At 41.9% G+C, this 16,808-nt stretch overlaps 4 protein-coding genes across 4 annotated transcripts in view; 1 reads left to right on the plus strand and 3 right to left on the minus strand.

Annotated features, from left to right (window-relative positions):
- The window catches only part of LOC108140328 (potassium channel subfamily T member 2), a 124,049-nt gene extending 114,474 nt beyond the window's left edge, over window positions 1–9,575 (minus strand). The window contains exon 1 of the mRNA XM_041707764.1: window positions 9,069–9,575. The gene's annotated coding sequence lies outside the window, so the exon portion shown is untranslated. The remainder of the gene's footprint in view (window positions 1–9,068) is intronic.
- Window positions 9,576–11,566: 1,991 nt separating this feature from the next.
- Window positions 11,567–12,612, plus strand: LOC108149687 (peroxiredoxin-6-like). The gene is made up of 4 exons (XM_017277453.1): window positions 11,567–11,738; window positions 11,808–12,182; window positions 12,246–12,321; window positions 12,387–12,612. The coding sequence occupies exons 1-4, from the start codon at window positions 11,656–11,658 to the stop codon at window positions 12,513–12,515; spliced, it is 663 nt and encodes a 220-aa protein (XP_017132942.1). The 5' UTR covers window positions 11,567–11,655; the 3' UTR covers window positions 12,516–12,612.
- A 606-nt stretch (window positions 12,613–13,218) lies between these two features.
- Window positions 13,219–14,262, minus strand: LOC108149827 (peroxiredoxin-6). The gene is made up of 4 exons (XM_017277700.2): window positions 14,078–14,262; window positions 13,634–14,008; window positions 13,495–13,570; window positions 13,219–13,437 (listed from the first exon to the last, which is right to left on the minus strand). The coding sequence occupies exons 1-4, from the start codon at window positions 14,158–14,160 to the stop codon at window positions 13,309–13,311; spliced, it is 663 nt and encodes a 220-aa protein (XP_017133189.1). The 5' UTR covers window positions 14,161–14,262; the 3' UTR covers window positions 13,219–13,308.
- A 1,660-nt stretch (window positions 14,263–15,922) lies between these two features.
- LOC108149695 (peroxisomal membrane protein 11C) lies at window positions 15,923–16,725 on the minus strand. Its single transcript, XM_017277461.2, has one exon. It carries the CDS (start codon window positions 16,723–16,725, stop codon window positions 16,081–16,083), a length of 645 nt encoding a protein of 214 aa, XP_017132950.1. The 3' UTR covers window positions 15,923–16,080.
- Window positions 16,726–16,808: the final 83 nt, after the last annotated feature.

Below are 16,808 nucleotides of genomic sequence, written 5' to 3' on the forward strand. Positions count from 1 at the left end.
AAGTTCCCCACTTGTTGTTGTCTGTTTGTGAAAAATGTACGCAATTATTGCCGCCAGGACGAAATGAAGAGGGGACACTCAGAGGGAGACAGGTGTCCTTTGCTTTCCGCCAATGCGCTAAATAAATTTCCCTCCCGTTTGTTTCGCACATTAATTAGATTTTCCTTGCCGTGCATCTCTGTCGGAACGCTCCTCACCATTTGGCATATTTATGCGACTGAGAAATATTTCCCTTAAAGTGTTTTTTAATTAGTTACAGCAAATTAGCGCTGGCGAAATTAACAAATTTGTATACAGCATCTGTCGCTGGTGCTGGAAAATGCCCCTCACTTTGGCTACTCCCAAATTAGTTTTTCAATTAGATTTATAGTTTTAGTCCGCACAAGCGGAAATTAATGGACAACCAGGCATCTTCAAGAAAGCGTGTATTTGCTCCCATTTTCTCGAAAAACATATTTTAATCATGTTTTCACAACAAAGCGAACATATTTTGTTAATATGCAACATTTGTGAGGCCTCAACAAACCCCAAACCAAAAACCTTCAAATTAAAATTAACCATTATAATATTTGAATATAACATTGATTTTTCAAAATATAATCCTTTTAAAATAAAATACCACCAAATTAAAATTAAACATTATAATATTTTAATATTACATTGATTTTTCAAAATGTAAACCTTTTAAAAACATTTTTAATTGGTTTATCCACTAGGAAAATTGTAGATTTCCATTTTTTGTTATTTTAAACAACATTTTTCCATAATTAAAAATAAAAATTAAAGTGTAACACACAACACGCCTCGTTGCTAAATCAGTACGGATAGTATTTAATTCAAAGTGAATCTTATTGTGGCGTCATATTTTTTAACGGCTGATATTTTTAATACCATTGTCACAATTTAACAAATATAAACTTCCTCAGTAAGCAGATTTATGTTACTAAGTGCTTGGATTATGTTGGCCCAAAATATTTGTTCACTTTTTTATCAAAAAAGCCAATTTTGCAGGCTTTGTTAGCTTTAATTTATTGTATTTAATTTCAACATAACATTTAATGTATTCTGAGCCATTAAAGCTAAGTTTAATTTTTCGAAATAAGCTTTTGCATACACTTATGTAAAACACCTTCCTGCAGAAACTAATCTAATCTAATATTTATTTCCTCCTATTTGGCTCGTTAGTTTGGCAATTTGTTTGGTGGTAAATGGAGCTGCTTCCTGCGCTGTGCCGAACCCATTTAATTTCTAATCATTATTTATGAAATACCGCCACATTAAACGAGGTTTTCCATTGTTATTTGTGCATGCGAAGATATGCCATAATGTCTTAATTATCTTTTTGCCGACACACAACACGATTTGCTAGCCCATGCATAGATGGATATTTTTCGGTTTTTTGTGATTTATAGACTGCTCTTAGGCCCAAAAGTGAGAGGATCTCTGAGCGGACAGATAACAAATTATTGTTTTCCATGCACAGGAAGGAAAGAGGGACGTTTTCCATTATATTCCAAAAAAGAAAAGCTACACTTTGCGTGCCAAAAGAGGTGTGGGTGGGACCCCTATTTTCCATTGCTCTGCGCGAGTGTGCGTTGGGCTGTGCGGGTGTTTTTTTTTTTTTTTTTTTTTTATTAAGAAAAGCTTAAATATATACAGAATATACAAAGGGCATAAGAGGAAGAGGTTGAAAAAGATCCGTTCCCGCGGGACCGCCGCAAAGCTATACTTCGCGGGACGGATGGCGGTCAGGTTGCCGCTCGTCCTTATTGCTAGTTGCGTCGACTCTGCTCTCGACGCCTTAAGTCCTTCAGGATGCCAGCAGCCAGGTTGGCTACCGCATCCCAATTCCTCTGGTTTTCCAGCATGCAATTGATAACGTTATCCACTGTCAGGAAACGCTCGGTTCTTGCTTCAGCTTCGGCTCGGTTCCTCGCGTATAGGGGGCAGATGAAGAATGCGTGCTCCGCGTCTTCAATGCTTGCTGTGCCGCAGTGGTCGCAGCAGGGGTTCGGCTCGTGCTTGAACCTGTACAGGTATTCTTTGTAGCATCCGTGCCCGGAGATCATCTGTGTGAGGTAGAAATCTACCTGCCCGTGTCTTCTCTGCAGCCAAGGGATTAGACTGGGAATTAGCCTGTGCGTCCACCGTCCTGTGCTCGCACTGTTCCACCTCCTTTGCCAAGCCTCTATAGTGCTGCTGCGCTGGGTCCTACTTCCTGTGCTTCCTGTCCTTCGTTCTGCCGCCAGGAGGTCTATCGGTATTGTACCGGCTATCACTAGCGCGGCTTCCTCTGACACCGTGCAGAAGCTGCTTGTGATGCGCAGTGCGCAGCGTCTGTAGACAGCTTTGCACTGGCGACTATATGTTGCGGTCTTCATGGCTTCGGCCCATATGGGCGCGGCGTACAGGATGGTCGAGGTCACCACTGAGGCTATGATCCTTCTGCTGTGCTGCTTTGGTCCTCGTGTGTTGGCCATCATCCTTGAGATGGATGCCGTCGATCTGGATGCTTTGGCTGCTGCATACGCTAGGTGGGTCTTGAACGATAACCTGTGATCGATCATTACCCCTAGGTACTTGATTGCGTCGCTTGATGCTATTAGAGTTGTACCGACTCGAATTGTTGCCTTCTCAACAATCTTCCTGCTGCTAATGAGCACTGCCTCCGTTTTGTGCTCGGCAAGCGATAGCCCGTTGTCTGCGAGCCAGCTCATAAGGGTGTCTATGGAGAGGCTGCACCTTGCCGTGGCCTCTTCGAGGGTTTTCGCTACTGTTACCAGCGCTATGTCGTCCGCAAAGCCCACTACGGTGCATCCTTCGGGTAGTGGCTGCCTTAGGATCCCGTCGTACATGGCGTTCCACAGAATCGGGCCCAGGACTGAGCCTTGAGGTACTCCACCTGTCACCTGGTACTCATGCTCACCGACGTCAGAGGAGTATGTGAGCACTCTGTCCTTGAAGTAATCCGCTACGAGGTCGGTAAGGTAGTCAGAGATTCCCATGAGACGAAGCGCTCGCAGGACAAGGTTCCAGTTGGCAGAGTTAAATGCATTCTTGACATCCAGAGTGCAGACGAGGCAGTACTCTTTTGAGCCGCCTATCCACCTTTCTCCTTCGATTGCCTTAGCAGCCAGTAGGGTGACCGCTCGGATCGCGTCAATGGTGCTTCTTTTCTTCCGGAAGCCAAACTGGTGGTCCGAAAAAGCTCCGAGTTCGTCGAGCTCCTTTTCGAGGTGGGTGCATATTATGCGCTCGAATATCTTACCCATCGTATTTAGCATACACAGGGGTCTGTATGAGGAAGCGTCCTCGTTCGTCTTGCCCGGTTTTGGGATGAGCACTAATCTCTGCCGCTTCCATACTGTGGGGAAGGTTCGTTGGATGAGACACTTGTTATACATTTCCGTGAATATAGCCGGGTAAGATGCCACTATTGTGTGCAGCGCAGCATTGGGAATGCCATCGGGACCAGGGGCTTTTCCAACCTTGGTTTTCCTTAGTGCTGCCAGTACTTCAGCTTCGCTAGTGAGTACTGTATCGCCTAATCCGGTAGCTTGCCAGGTATGGGGCGGCTGTGTGGGGAACAAAGTAGCCACTATGTTGCCAAGCTGCAGGTGGTCAGTAGGGGTCGGCTGCCTGTTGAGCTTACCCATGACCATCTTGTATGCTGACCCGAATGGTTCTGCATCCGCAGCTTCGCACAGCTCCTGGAAGCATCTGGCCTTGCTGGCTTTGATCGCGTTTTTCAGCACCTTTCTCCTGGCCCTATAGGTTGCTTCGCACAGCTCATGGTTTACGCGTCCTCTGCTTCTCTGACACCTGCGTCGGGCCGCTAGGCAGTCTCTCCTCGCTCCGTCTATCTCCTCGTTCCACCACGGAACTGGTCTACGCCCATTACCACCTTTCGTGGCTTTTTCCATGGAGGCATCGCACGCCGCCATAACTCTATCGGCTAAGTTATTCGCGCAGGTGTTAGCGTCTCCTGTAACGCAGACGCCTTCCATGTGTGCTAGGAGGGCCACTGTGTTAAGGGTATGCGCTTTGTACGACGTAAGGCGACTGCTGGGGGAGGCCAATCTGGGGCTTGTCTGGGTGATGATCAGCGCGTGGTCGCTGTGAGTGTAGATGTCTGACACCCTCCATGCGCAGTTCCGTGCCAGTTCTGGGCTAGCGAAGGTCAAATCGATAATCGATTCCCGACCTGACTTGCTAAAGGTTGGTCTGTTCCCTTCGTTGAGTAGGCAAACATTTAGCGAAGCCAACGCCTCAAGGAGGATGGTTCCCCTCTGTGTCGTACTAGCGCAGCCCCATGTTGTGGACCATGCGTTGAAATCACCTGCGATTAGGATTGGTGATCTGCCGCGTGCGTCGTCAGCTATCTCCTGCATTATTGTTCTGAACTCGCTAATGCGTACGCTCGGGGCAATGTAACAGCTGTATATTGTTAGTCCTCTGAACATCGCTCTGGTATATCCCGCCCTGGATGCCCTTTGCGAAAGGTGTCCAGAAGGCTGCCCGCAGCTCCAAATAGCTGCCCTACCGTCCGCGCTATGCTGCCATACGCCTTCGTGTTTGGCCTTGTAGGGTTCGCTGAGTATTGCCACATCAGCCTGCTGTTCGATTGCCGTCTGGGTTAGTAGGTCCTGCGCCGCTCTGCAATGGTTTAGGTTAATCTGTAAAACCTTAACCATGCTGTATACAATTCAGAGCTTTCCGGTACTCAGGACACATCCTACTGAGGGTCGAGTGTTCGGCATCTCCTCCAGTTATTCCTCGTCTTGTGCAGATGATACATTTCGGCTTGTCCTGGGTACAAGTTCTGTACTTGTGCCCATCCTTGCCACATCTGAAGCAGGATTCCTGCGTGTTTTTGGCTATTGCCTCCGACGCTGGGCATCTGGCAGAGATGTGGCCTATTCCCATGCATTTATAACATCGCCTGGGCTCCATTTTCTGCCTTATGCGGCAGATTACCCACCCTACCCTGATTTTCCCCTTGTCGAGGATCCGCTGTGCATGCTCTTGTCTAAGGTGAACCGTCGCCGTTTGGGTTCCGCCATAGGCCTTTCGCATCCTAGGTGCAGCGCCCGCCGGGATATCGCATTCCTCCTCAGCGTAGACTGCCTGTAGTACGTCCTCGCAGGTGGTCATCTCGTCCAGGTGGCTGTGCGGGTGTGTGGGTGGGTGTGTGTGAGGATGTGTAGGTGCGGGTGTGGGTGTATTCATCAACAATAATTGCCCAGACCTGTGCTCCTAAGCCTTTCGCTTTCGCGTATCCCGTACAGTTGGCCATAACCTTTCTTTCTTACACTTCAAAAAATAATGTGTTCATATTTTTGGGTAAATAATGAAGAATATGTTTTAGCAAATTTGTTTTTTTGTAAAATATAATCAAATACAACATACAACTAATATGTCATTTATTTGTCATTTTTTTAAAATCTTGCACTTCATAGACATGCTCAAGTCTCAAATCTTTTAATTGTGAATTTGTTACAAAGAGTCAAGTTGCAATTTTTATCCTGTATCTTCGTTTTGCAAACCGTAATTTTCTTAAAATCCAGTGACAAGTATTAAGAAAACACTCAAGCGTATAACAACTGTTTAGTTAATTGTAGCGATTTAGGAATTCATTCAATACATTTTTGTTTTCAGGTGTATTTACTGCTCTCTCATCATCAACACCGCAAGCGAGGGAAGCTCTTCTTGGCGTCTTTGTTTTCCTAAGTCTTTATTATTCTTTGGCCTATACAATGTCCCGCAAGAAGTCGTCGCCAGTTGTCTTTGCTGGCTTTTGTTTTTGTTGTAACTTTTGTTGTTTTTTTTTTTTGTTGTTGTTGTTGTTGCACAAGTATTAACTAAAGGACCCCGAAGCTGCTAAACAAGCCGCCTCCGCGGTCTACCCGACCGACCCCGCTTTTACAACCACTCGTTATTATTATTTTCGCTTTTTTTATACCCTTGCAGAGGGTATTATAATTTCAGTCAGAAGTTTGCAACGCAGTGAAGGAGACATCTCCGACCCTATAAAGTATATATATTCTTGATCAGCATCACTAGGCGAGTTGATCTAGCCATGTCCGTCTGTCCGTCCGTCTGTCCGTCTGTCCGTCCGTTTATATGCAAACTAGTCTCTCAGTTTTAAAGCTATCTGCATGAAACTTTCCCAAAAGTTGTCTTTCTATTGCAGGTAGTATATAAGTCGGAACGAGCCGGATCGGACGACTATAGCATATAGCTCCCATAGGAACAATCGGAAAAATAAATGAAAAACAAGAAAGAAAGCAAACTTCGGCAAGCCGAAGTTCATATACCCTTGCAACTATCGCAAGAATTAAATATTTTTGAAAACATTTAAATTATGATTTACTTGCGTATATGTTTTAAAACATTGAAGCTATGACGATTTGCAGCTTAATTATTTGATTGTTCTTTTATATATTTTTATTATTTGTATGGGAGCTATATGATATAGTCGTCCGATTTTGATGAAATTTAAACCATATATCTGAAATATTTAACCATTGCTATATGTCGAAGAACTAAAAAAAAATTAAAAAACAGCAAAGTTATAATTTTTTTCAATTATTTTTCCGATTGTTCCTATGGGAGCTATATGCTATAGTCGTCCGATTTTGATGAAATTTTAACCATAATTCTGAAATATTTAACCATTGCTATATGTCGAAGAACTAAACAAAAAATTAAAAAACAGCAAAGTTATAATTTTTTTCAATTATTTTTCCGATTGTTCCTATGGGAGCTATATGCTATAGTCGTCCGATTTTGATGAAATTTTAACCATAATTCTGAAATATTTAACCATTGCTTTATGTCGAAGAACAAAACAAAAAATTAAAAAACAGCAAAGTTATAATTTTTTTTCAATTATTTTTCCGATTGTTCCTATGGGAGCTATATGCTATAGTCGTCCGATCCGGCTCGTTCCGACTTATATACTACCTGCAATAGAAAGACAACTTTTGGGAAAGTTTCATGCAGATAGCTTTAAAACTGAGAGACTAGTTTGCATATAAGCGGACGGACAGACGGACAGACGGACGGACAGACGGACAGACGGACGGACAGACGGACATGGCTAGATCGACTCTACTAGTGATGCTGATCAAGAATATATATACTTTATAGGGTCGGAAACGTCTCCTTCACTGCGTTGCAAACTTCTGACTGAAATTATAATACCCTCTGCAAGGGTATAAAAATTATAACTTTGCTGTTTTTTAATTTTTTGTTTAGTTCTTCGACATTTAGTAATGGTTAAATATTTCCGATTTACGGTTTAAATTTCAACAAAATCGGACGACTATAGCATATAGCTCCCATAGGAACAATCGGAAAAATAAATGAAAAAAATTATAACTTTGCTGTTTTTAAATTTTTTGTTTAGTTCTTCGACATTTAGTAATGGTTACATATTTCCGATACACGGTTTAAATTTCATCAAAGTCGGACGACTATATCATATAGCTCCCATAGGAACAATCGGAAAAATAAATGAAAAAAAATTATAACTTTTCTGTTTTTTAATTTTTTGTTTAGTGCTTCGACATATAGCAATGGTTAAATATTTCAGAATTATGGTTTAAATTTTATCAAAATCGGACGTCTATATCATATAGCTCCCTTAGAAATAATAAAAATATATAAAATAACTATCAAATAATTGGGCTGCAAATCATCATAGCTTCATTGTTTTTAAACATATACGAAAGTAAATCATAATTTAAATGTTTTCAAAAATGTTTAATTCTTGCAATAGCTGCAAGGGTATATGAACTTCGGCTTGCCGAAGTTTGCTTTCTTTCTTGTTTTTTTTTGTGACACTCGGAATATTTTATAACAAAAACTTGACCCGCTTTTCTCCACAACGAATGAAATTCGCATTTCCTGTCCCCTTACATTGCCACACACCTGCTCATCCACCGAACTGCCGACTTATTTTTTAATTTTTTGGTTGCTTTATCATTGTCCGCCCGTCACTCACACATACTCCCGTTTGTTTCTTTATTTTTTTTTTTTTATTTTATTCCCTTTGCTTTAATCCCGCTTTTTATTTTCCAACTTCTTTTCTCAGCTGCGCAGCGCCGCTTAATTAAAATTAACATTTCATGAACTGCTGGGTGGAAAGAAAAAAACAAGTTAAGGAGGGTGCAAATGGCACTTTCCGAAAACGCAAAATAAAATACAAAGTTTGCTTAATCGTTTTATAAATATTTAAGGCTTATAGCGGGCTGATCTGTCTAACGACTTTCGGTCTCCGCACTGACTTTCAATTTCAATGCGATTTCGCTGTTGTTTTGTGTCACCTTTTCTGCCATTGAATCATCTCGAATAAGCCGTTAATTATGTTTAAATGGTTTATTCAATTCACATTCACGTGGAGGTTTTTATTTCAAGTATTTAATGGAATAATGTCTGTTTCACAAATAATTGTATTCTATTTGATTTAATATAGGACCGCTTTAATTTGCAATACATTTAAATAGTAGGTATAAGATAAAGATTCTTAAATTTGGTAACCACTTTGAAACACAAAATTTGGTGCAATATGTCATGGTCATAAAATCCGTGGAGGTTACAAATATATTATTTGAAATAAATTAACGAGCATAGAGAATTGCATTTTTAACTATTATTCTATTCGTTCAAATTTAATTAGAAATTTAAAACCGCACTCGAAACTTAAATAGTGTCATTGTCAGCCAAAAACAATAGTAATGCAAAATAAGCCGTATATTTCCAGTTTATAAACCATAAACGGTCTACACTTTCATCCGTATGTTTAATTGCCTGTTAAGCAATATGCATTATATTTTTAACAACAATCTAATTACTTTAAACATTAATTATGAAAGGACCCCTTAAATTTTAATTGTCAGTCCGAAAGCAAACATCAGGTAAAATAAACCAAACCGTGTCTGAATATATAGCTACCACATCATGTGGATATAAATTCTTGTTTGTTTTTTTGTTTTTATTATTTTGGTGACATTCGTAATTGAATGCATTATTCAATGGCCGTCGAGGGAGTATTTTTTGCGTACCTTTTTTATAGCACTTTAACACTTTGATGGGCGGCGGGTGCCAGGGGGCTTAAAGCTGTTGGTTCTGGGTCTGACGATGTAAATGTCTTGGCAAATTTTATGAGGACAGTTGGTTGGTTCGCAACTTTTCGCCCACCCGAAAAAAAACTTTATCGTCGCGGCCGTTACTGCATTTACCATTACATTTGGTCGGAGTGAAAACTTTTTTTGGAAGGCGATCTGATCACTTCAGGGGTTTTTGGGAGTGGGAATAATGTTGAAGATGATTTGCACGCATTCTTACATGTTTGGATTAGTTGGCCAACACACACGAGCGTACCGCACATAAGCAAACAAGTGGGAAAGTTTTCGCGGAAAAAGTTTTCCCTTCGAGGTGTGCACTTCGTCAGAATGCGAGAACACGACAAATCGCGGTCCCAAAACCCAAAACACCGGAGCGATAAGACAAGTAAGTAAGCCTCAAGTTCGCAGACCGTTCGCCGTTACTTTTCCGTCCACTGAGCAACCGCACGCGCGCATCGCTAAATTTGAACTGCGCCAGAGCGCCAAACCAAACGCAAAGCATAAGCCAAGCAAAGCAAAGGAGCGAAAGCAAAAAGGAAAACATGCGGCGTGGGCGAAGGCGGTGCTTATCAAAATCAGCTGTTCGCAAGCTGACTTTCAACGTTAGCTTAAAGCGGCAAAAGCTCTGTCGACAGTCGTGGAGGCGAAAATGGGTAAGGTTTCGCAATATATGTATACAATCCTTTCTCCATTACACACAGTTTTAAGAATCATTGCATACTTTATGGGGCTTACATATATATGTATAACAATTTTTTCAACAATATTTTGTATATATTTTTGTATTAATCGGAGAAAAAATAAAAAAGCAATGAATTTTTGTTTTTCCGTTGCTGTGATATCTTTCAAATAAGAATATTCTAAATCAAAAATAATTGTAAAACACTTTCATATTCTTAAACAAAAAATACCAGACACAATAATCACTGAAGTATGTATATTTGTTTCGAAATATTTTATTTTTATCCATAAATTAAGGGCCCAAGGCATTTTAGGCATCGTTGCCCAGTTTTAAAAACTTAAGATAAGTTCAATTTCTGTAATTTTATGTTACTCAACCGTCCAATAGATGGCGCTCCGAATTTTTAGAGCTCCACAAATTTGAAAGATTCGATTGCAATGCCGTTATAGCAGTCTATCGATAATCTGGCACAGTGATCGTCCCGTTTCGCTCTTTATTTTCTTTCCTCTCTATACATATTTTCTGTCTGCTTATTTTTTTTCTAATTCTCTCCCGGCTAGCCTAATCGTGGCCCCTACATCTCACTATTTCCCGTACAACCTGTATCTTGCGCCTCTCTTGATTAAAATTTTGAAATAAGCAAATAACACTGAAAATGATAAGCAACGACAAAAAGTTTATACCTAAGCAAATGCTTTTGCTTCTTGAATTTCACGTTTTAACTAAGATTTTTAAAACGAATACGTAGACTGTACTTGTAGAACATGTTTAACTGATTCTACATACTACTTATTATTGCAAATATAAACGAGGAATGTGATTTTTCCTTAAAATCTTTCCCACAGATTGCACATCATGACTTCATATTGATTTTTGATGATCTTCCATTATTCTGATCCATGCTGAGTTTCATTCCTTTCAACCGTCTCCTATGTTCTGCGCTAAAACTCTAACCATCCGAATTCCCAAACCTACTTGATCCATCTGTGTGACCCAACGAGAGTAAATTTGCTCGAGTGAGCGAATTTACTATAGAACCACCCACACAGTATCACAAATTCACTTGCTCTTTTTCCCAATTGGAGGCTCGTTGTGTGTACGTGAACGGGAGAATCGTGCTACCTGTGGTAGTATGAGTATTTTACAGGCGTTGAGAAATACTACTACAGAGTTGCCGTTCTCTTTCGTTCGCTCTCCGGCTATCGGTGTGCTTATACTTTTGATTGTGTTTGTGTTTGCTCACTAATTACGAACACCAGTGAACATTTAAATGCTCTCTGGTTCTCTGTTTATGCTTGGAGCCGGTTTGAAAAGGAAAAGTATCAGCTGGGGAGTGATCAGCTTTTTCAACACTTTTTTGGAAACCAAATTCTAAAAACATTAACATTTCTAGATCAATTTTAACAGATTTGAAGTGAAAAAAATAAGCAGAACTGTACTTTTCTAGAAGGCACTTCTAGAAGCATTTCGTCACAAAGTCCATAGTTGGGCGAGGCCTCAATCGGGTTTTATAGAGGCCCCTTACAAGTCGCAAACAAATATGGAGACCTTGCTCAAGGTCTCCTCTTTTCCCCTTCCAACCCACTTTTCCTGTCTATCATGAGCTGCTGCTCAGAATTTTTTATTAATCTATTCACTACACTGCATACCATATAAAAATGTGCGATAAGACAGCGTCGTTCTCCGTCTCTATCGCTCACCCAGGTCGAACAGATCCAGCTGGGTATAAAAGACACTAAACTCTCGCAGTCAGTATTCAGTAAGCAACAAGTGAGCAAGCCAGAAACAGCTCCCTGCTTAACAGGCTTATCGAAGAGATAAATACACCAACAAGCAATCAAGATGCGTTTGGGACAGACCGTACCTAACTTCCAGGCCGACACCACCAAGGGGCCCATCAGCTTCCACGAGTGGCAGGGCAATTCGTAAGTGCCTTTGAAAACATTATCTCCAGCCGATACTCATCGTCATCCAATCCTCCGTCTGATCCTCAGGTGGGTGGTGCTCTTCTCCCACCCCGCCGACTTCACGCCCGTGTGCACCACCGAACTGGGTAGAATTGCGGTGCACCAGCCGGAGTTCGCCAAGCGGAACACCAAGTGCCTGGCGCACTCCGTGGACGCCCTCAACTCGCACGTGGACTGGGTGAACGACATCAAGAGCTACTGCCTGGACATTCCCGGCGACTTCCCCTACCCGATCATCGCCGACCCCACTCGGGACCTGGCCGTCAGCCTGGGCATGCTCGACGAGGAGCAGAAGAAGGACCCCGAGGTGGGCAAGACCATCCGGGCGCTGTTCATCATCAGTCCGGACCACAAGGTGCGCCTCTCCATGTTCTACCCCATGTCCACGGGCCGCAACGTTGAGTAAGTACTTCCTTAGGGTCGAAGGTTAGGATGATCTTAACTTACACTCCTCCTAATTTACAGTGAGATCCTGAGGACCATCGATTCCCTGCAGCTGACTGATCGCCTCAAGGTGGTGGCCACTCCAGCTAATTGGACTGTGAGTGTTTCTGTTGACTAGTTACTTACTTACTTATCTCCTTACTAATTGTGCTTCTTCAACAGCCTGGCACCAAGGTCATGATCCTGCCCACTGTCACCGATGAGGAGGCCCACAAACTGTTCCCCAAGGGATTCGACAAGGTGTCCATGCCCTCTGGAGTCAACTACGTCCGCACCACTGAGAACTATTAGACACCTGGAACTATTTCCATTTTTAATCTTTTTTTCCCCCCTTCTGTGCCATAAAAAATTTAGTTACTATGTAATAAAGATTATTTTTACAAAACAACTACCTCAATACATTTTGAATTTAGCTCTATTAATCTCTAGCTCTAATCATCTGCCAAAGCAAAGGCAAATTCAATTTTTGCTATTGACTTTTGAGAGTTATTATCGTGTAAAAGATATTGGCTAATTAGTTTGTTTCTCCAAAATAAACAAAAATATTTCAATTACTTCAGCGAATTTAATTATCAAATTTAATTATTTAAACAAAAACAAAACTTACTATTTTAAAGCTAGTTATGCTCCCTTTCAAATGTTTTCGATTTAATTGATTTGTTCATGTAAACAGGTGTTATTGTAAAGAGATGAGTGAGCCTACCAGAATCATTCGGTTAAAGTGTTGTCATTCCCATGTTGCACTACGACAGACAGGCAGACATGGCTAGATCCACTCTGCTGGTGATGCTGATCAGGAATATATATACCTTAAGGGTCGGAAATGTCTCCAACACTGGTTGCAAACTTTTGACTGCATTTTAAAGAACAGAAAAGTTTGCTGTTACTCATTGACTTAGATTTCAAACGTAAGTTTAAGATTTTTTAATAGGGAAGTCTTTGTGCGACAACTGTAGCTGAAAATTAACCGTTTTTAAATTTAAAGGCATTAAGATTTAATTTATTTATCTTTATTATGTGGTAGAATATTATACTTTAGGGAAATGTTTAACAATGGTTAATATAATTAAAAAAATTAAGCCTTCTAATAGTTCTCAGTGGTGCGGACGTAGTTGACTCCAGAGGGCATGGACACCTTGTCGAATCCCTTGGGGAACAGTTTGTGGGCCTCCTCATCGGTGACAGTGGGCAGGATCATGACCTTGGTGCCAGGCTGTTGAAGAGGCACAATTAGTAAGATGAGTAAGAACTAGTCAACAGAAACACTCACAGTCCAATTAGCTGGAGTGGCCACCACCTTGAGGCGATCAGTCAGCTGCAGGGAATCGATGGTCCTCAGGATCTCACTGTAAATTAGGAGGAGTGTAAGTTAAGATCATCCTAACCTTCGACCCTAAGGAAGTACTTACTCAACGTTGCGGCCCGTGGACATGGGGTAGAACATGGAGAGGCGCACCTTGTGGTCCGGACTGATGATGAACAGCGCCCGGATGGTCTTGCCCACCTCGGGGTCCTTCTTCTGCTCCTCGTCGAGCATGCCCAGGCTGACGGCCAGGTCCCGAGTGGGGTCGGCGATGATCGGGTAGGGGAAGTCGCCGGGAATGTCCAGGCAGTAGCTCTTGATGTCGTTCACCCAGTCCACGTGCGAGTTGAGGGCGTCCACGGAGTGCGCCAGGCACTTGGTGTTCCGCTTGGCGAACTCCGGCTGGTGCACCGCAATTCTACCCAGTTCGGTGGTGCACACGGGCGTGAAGTCGGCGGGGTGGGAAAAGAGCACCACCCACCTGAGGATCACACGGAGGATTGGATGAGGATGAGTAACGACCGGAGAAAATGTTTTCAAAGGCACTTACGAATTGCCCTGCCACTCGTGGAAGCTGATGGGCCCCTTGGTGGTGTCGGCCTGGAAGTTAGGTACGGTTTGTCCCAAACGCATCTTGATTGCTTGTTTATTGTTGGTTTACTTGGAAAAACCTGTTTGGCTGTTTCGGTAGTAGCTGTTTGTAGCTTGCTCACTTGTTGCTTACTGAATACTGACTGGTGAGCTCGCTGCCTTTTTATACCCAGCCGGATCAATTTAGTCTGGGGAAGCGATAGAAGTCGAAAACGGGCGCTGCCTTATCGTTCGTGTTTATATATAGTATGTTAGTATGCAGTGTGGGAAGAGGAAACCTCGTGCAAGGTTTCCATTTTTTTTTTTACTTGTTTGCTATATAGAACCTGATTGAGGCCTTGCCCAACTATGGACTTCGTGACGAAATGCTTCTTTGTAGAAAAGTACAGTTCTGCTTATTTGTTTAATCCGTTTTAAATGCGTTTAAATTGGCCCATTAATGTAAATGCCTCCAGGATTTTTCGTTCAAACAGGTGCTCCAACTGAACACTTCCCAGCTGATCACTTTCCAGCTGATATCACTTCTCAACGGGTTCAAAACATAAACAGAGAACCAGAGAGCATTTAATTATTAATGGTGTTAGTAAACAGTGGGGAAACACTAACACAAGAAAATTTATAAGCACACCGATAGGTCGACAGTGAGCGCAAGAGAGCAGGGAATTTTTGGTGGTATGTGTGAACGCCTATAAAACATTCACACTGCCATAGATCGGCAAACTCTCCCGTTTATATACACAAAACGAGCCTCCAACTGGCAGAGAAGAGCGAGTACATTTGTGCGACTGTGTAGGTATATCTATTAAGAATTCACACACTAGTGCGGGTTTCCTCGCAATAGCTCACACAGATGAATCAAGTGTGTTCGGGAAGTCGTATGGACAGAGTGCTAGCTCAGAAACCAAAAGACAGTTCAACGGAAAGCATCCCAACTTGGATTAAGATCAGCATAATTGAATACTAAAATATTACATGGATATAAAGTCGTGATGAGCAACAGGCCATGTGTTTAAAGGTCGCTTAAAGAAGAATTTGAAACAGATCTTGTGACCAGTGCAACCATAAACAAACAATAACAATAGTCGTATCTGGTGCTTGCAAAGCTAGTTACTGTGCCGTTTTTCATGAGTTACAAGTACAGTCTATGCACTCGTTTGAAAATTTTTACAGAGTGAAATTTAAGACGCAAAATCATTTGCTTCTAATATACACTCTGTGGTAATTTTCCACTTGTAGTCGCTTATCGTGGCCTCGGTTGTTTGTAAACAACAAATTCATATTTGTAGTCAAGCAAGTTTGTGTTGGCACGAGGGAGAGTGAGAGGGAGAGGCCAGAGAGTCAGAGAGAAAAAGTTAAAGTAGAGCAAAAAAAAAGTATGAAGCCTAGAGCGAACCGGGTCAGATCGGCTGTCTACAACATCGATAGACTCCATATAACCGTAATCGGACGTTTGAGCGCCATCTATCGGCTGGTGTATTCTTAAGTTGTTTATCTTTTATTATTTATCAATTTACTAGAATCGTATTCTTATAAACATATTTAGGGTATAGAAATATCATTGATATTATTCACCATGATCAATATATTCTGTCGCAACCAAAAAACTAGAAAACAAGAAGACAATTGTTTTTTTTAGACATTTTTTGTGTTTGTATATTTATTTATGAAAATTTTTTTTATTTAGCTTTGTTAATATTTTGTTATGAACCTATATATGTAAATCCAATCTTTTAAAAATTGATTATATCTTTGCAAAACCAAAAATGGTACGTTTAAAGATCGTAAAACAAATAAAACGAAGACATGTTTACTGTGATTTTTTCCATATTTGTTGAAGATAACTTAACAATATATACTTAGGGCGTTAAAAAAAATAATCCATTCAACTCAAGGCACCTAGCCGTACATAAAAGACTATTTCAAAATTCTGCTTAGCAAATTCGAGCACATTGGTGGGAGCTCCTACAGGTTAAGTCCTATTTTAGACAAGATCTGGTAGATTCCCAGTCCCGCTGAGAGGGTTCCGATCGTCCCCAACTGAAGGGCTGACAATTTGCCGCCCCACAAGTAACCTCTGGGCAGAATGCTGATGGCATGGACAAGATCGAGGGAGATGCGAGCGAAGGACACCACATCCTGGCGGTTCAGCTTGTCGCGATTCATCGAATAAGTGCGCAATGTCCTCACGAGGTTCAGGTACACAGAGAGGACACTGAAGATGGAGCTGACATAGCTCCAGGTGTTTTTGTTTCTCAAATCCAGCACCTTGTTATCGGCCAGCCAGCAGATAATTTCAATGGGATAGAAGATCACGTCCACCGCGTTGGACATCACCGCCAGTAGGGCTGTAATACGATCGGGTTCACCCTCGCCCAATCCGTACTCCAAGGTGTACTGTATCATGGGGAGGTCGTCGATCAGTCGCAGAGTGGACCTGGCTCCCGAGATTTTCGAGCTGATGGTGGCACATTTTTGGGCCAGCGCTGAATTTCGCTTCGCATGATATCCTGCCACCAACTTGGCACTTTGACACAGCGCCTCCATCAGGACATCCCGACCGCCGTAAGAATCGATGAGACCACAAATCTCGTTTACAAATGTTGTCATAATGGTTAAGCGGGAAGGCTTTGAAATGCTTTATGTGAGGTTGTTAATTAAACTGAAATGCAGCGAGACTAGCCATTATATAA

This window comes from Drosophila elegans, unplaced genomic scaffold, assembly GCF_018152505.1.
Source record: "Drosophila elegans isolate 14027-0461.03 unplaced genomic scaffold, ASM1815250v1 contig_183, whole genome shotgun sequence".
NCBI classification, from domain to species: domain Eukaryota; kingdom Metazoa; phylum Arthropoda; class Insecta; order Diptera; family Drosophilidae; genus Drosophila; species Drosophila elegans.

Excerpts from the sequence above, each read along its gene's own strand:
- LOC108149827 (XM_017277700.2), bottom strand. The coding sequence starts at position 14,160 with ATGCGTTTGGGACAAACCGTACCTAACTTCCAGGCCGACACCACCAAG. Across the intron at positions 14,009-14,077 it reads CACGAGTGGCAGGGCAATTC|GTGGGTGGTGCTCTTTTCCC; the intron begins GTAAGTGCCTTT and ends TGTGATCCTCAG. Across the intron at positions 13,438-13,494 it reads CCACTCCAGCTAATTGGACT|CCTGGCACCAAGGTCATGAT; the intron begins GTGAGTGTTTCT and ends CCTCTTCAACAG.
- LOC108149687 (XM_017277453.1), top strand. The coding sequence starts at position 11,656 with ATGCGTTTGGGACAGACCGTACCTAACTTCCAGGCCGACACCACCAAG. Across the intron at positions 11,739-11,807 it reads CACGAGTGGCAGGGCAATTC|GTGGGTGGTGCTCTTCTCCC; the intron begins GTAAGTGCCTTT and ends TCTGATCCTCAG. Across the intron at positions 12,322-12,386 it reads CCACTCCAGCTAATTGGACT|CCTGGCACCAAGGTCATGAT; the intron begins GTGAGTGTTTCT and ends CTTCTTCAACAG.
- LOC108149695 (XM_017277461.2), bottom strand. The coding sequence starts at position 16,725 with ATGACAACATTTGTAAACGAGATTTGTGGTCTCATCGATTCTTACGGC.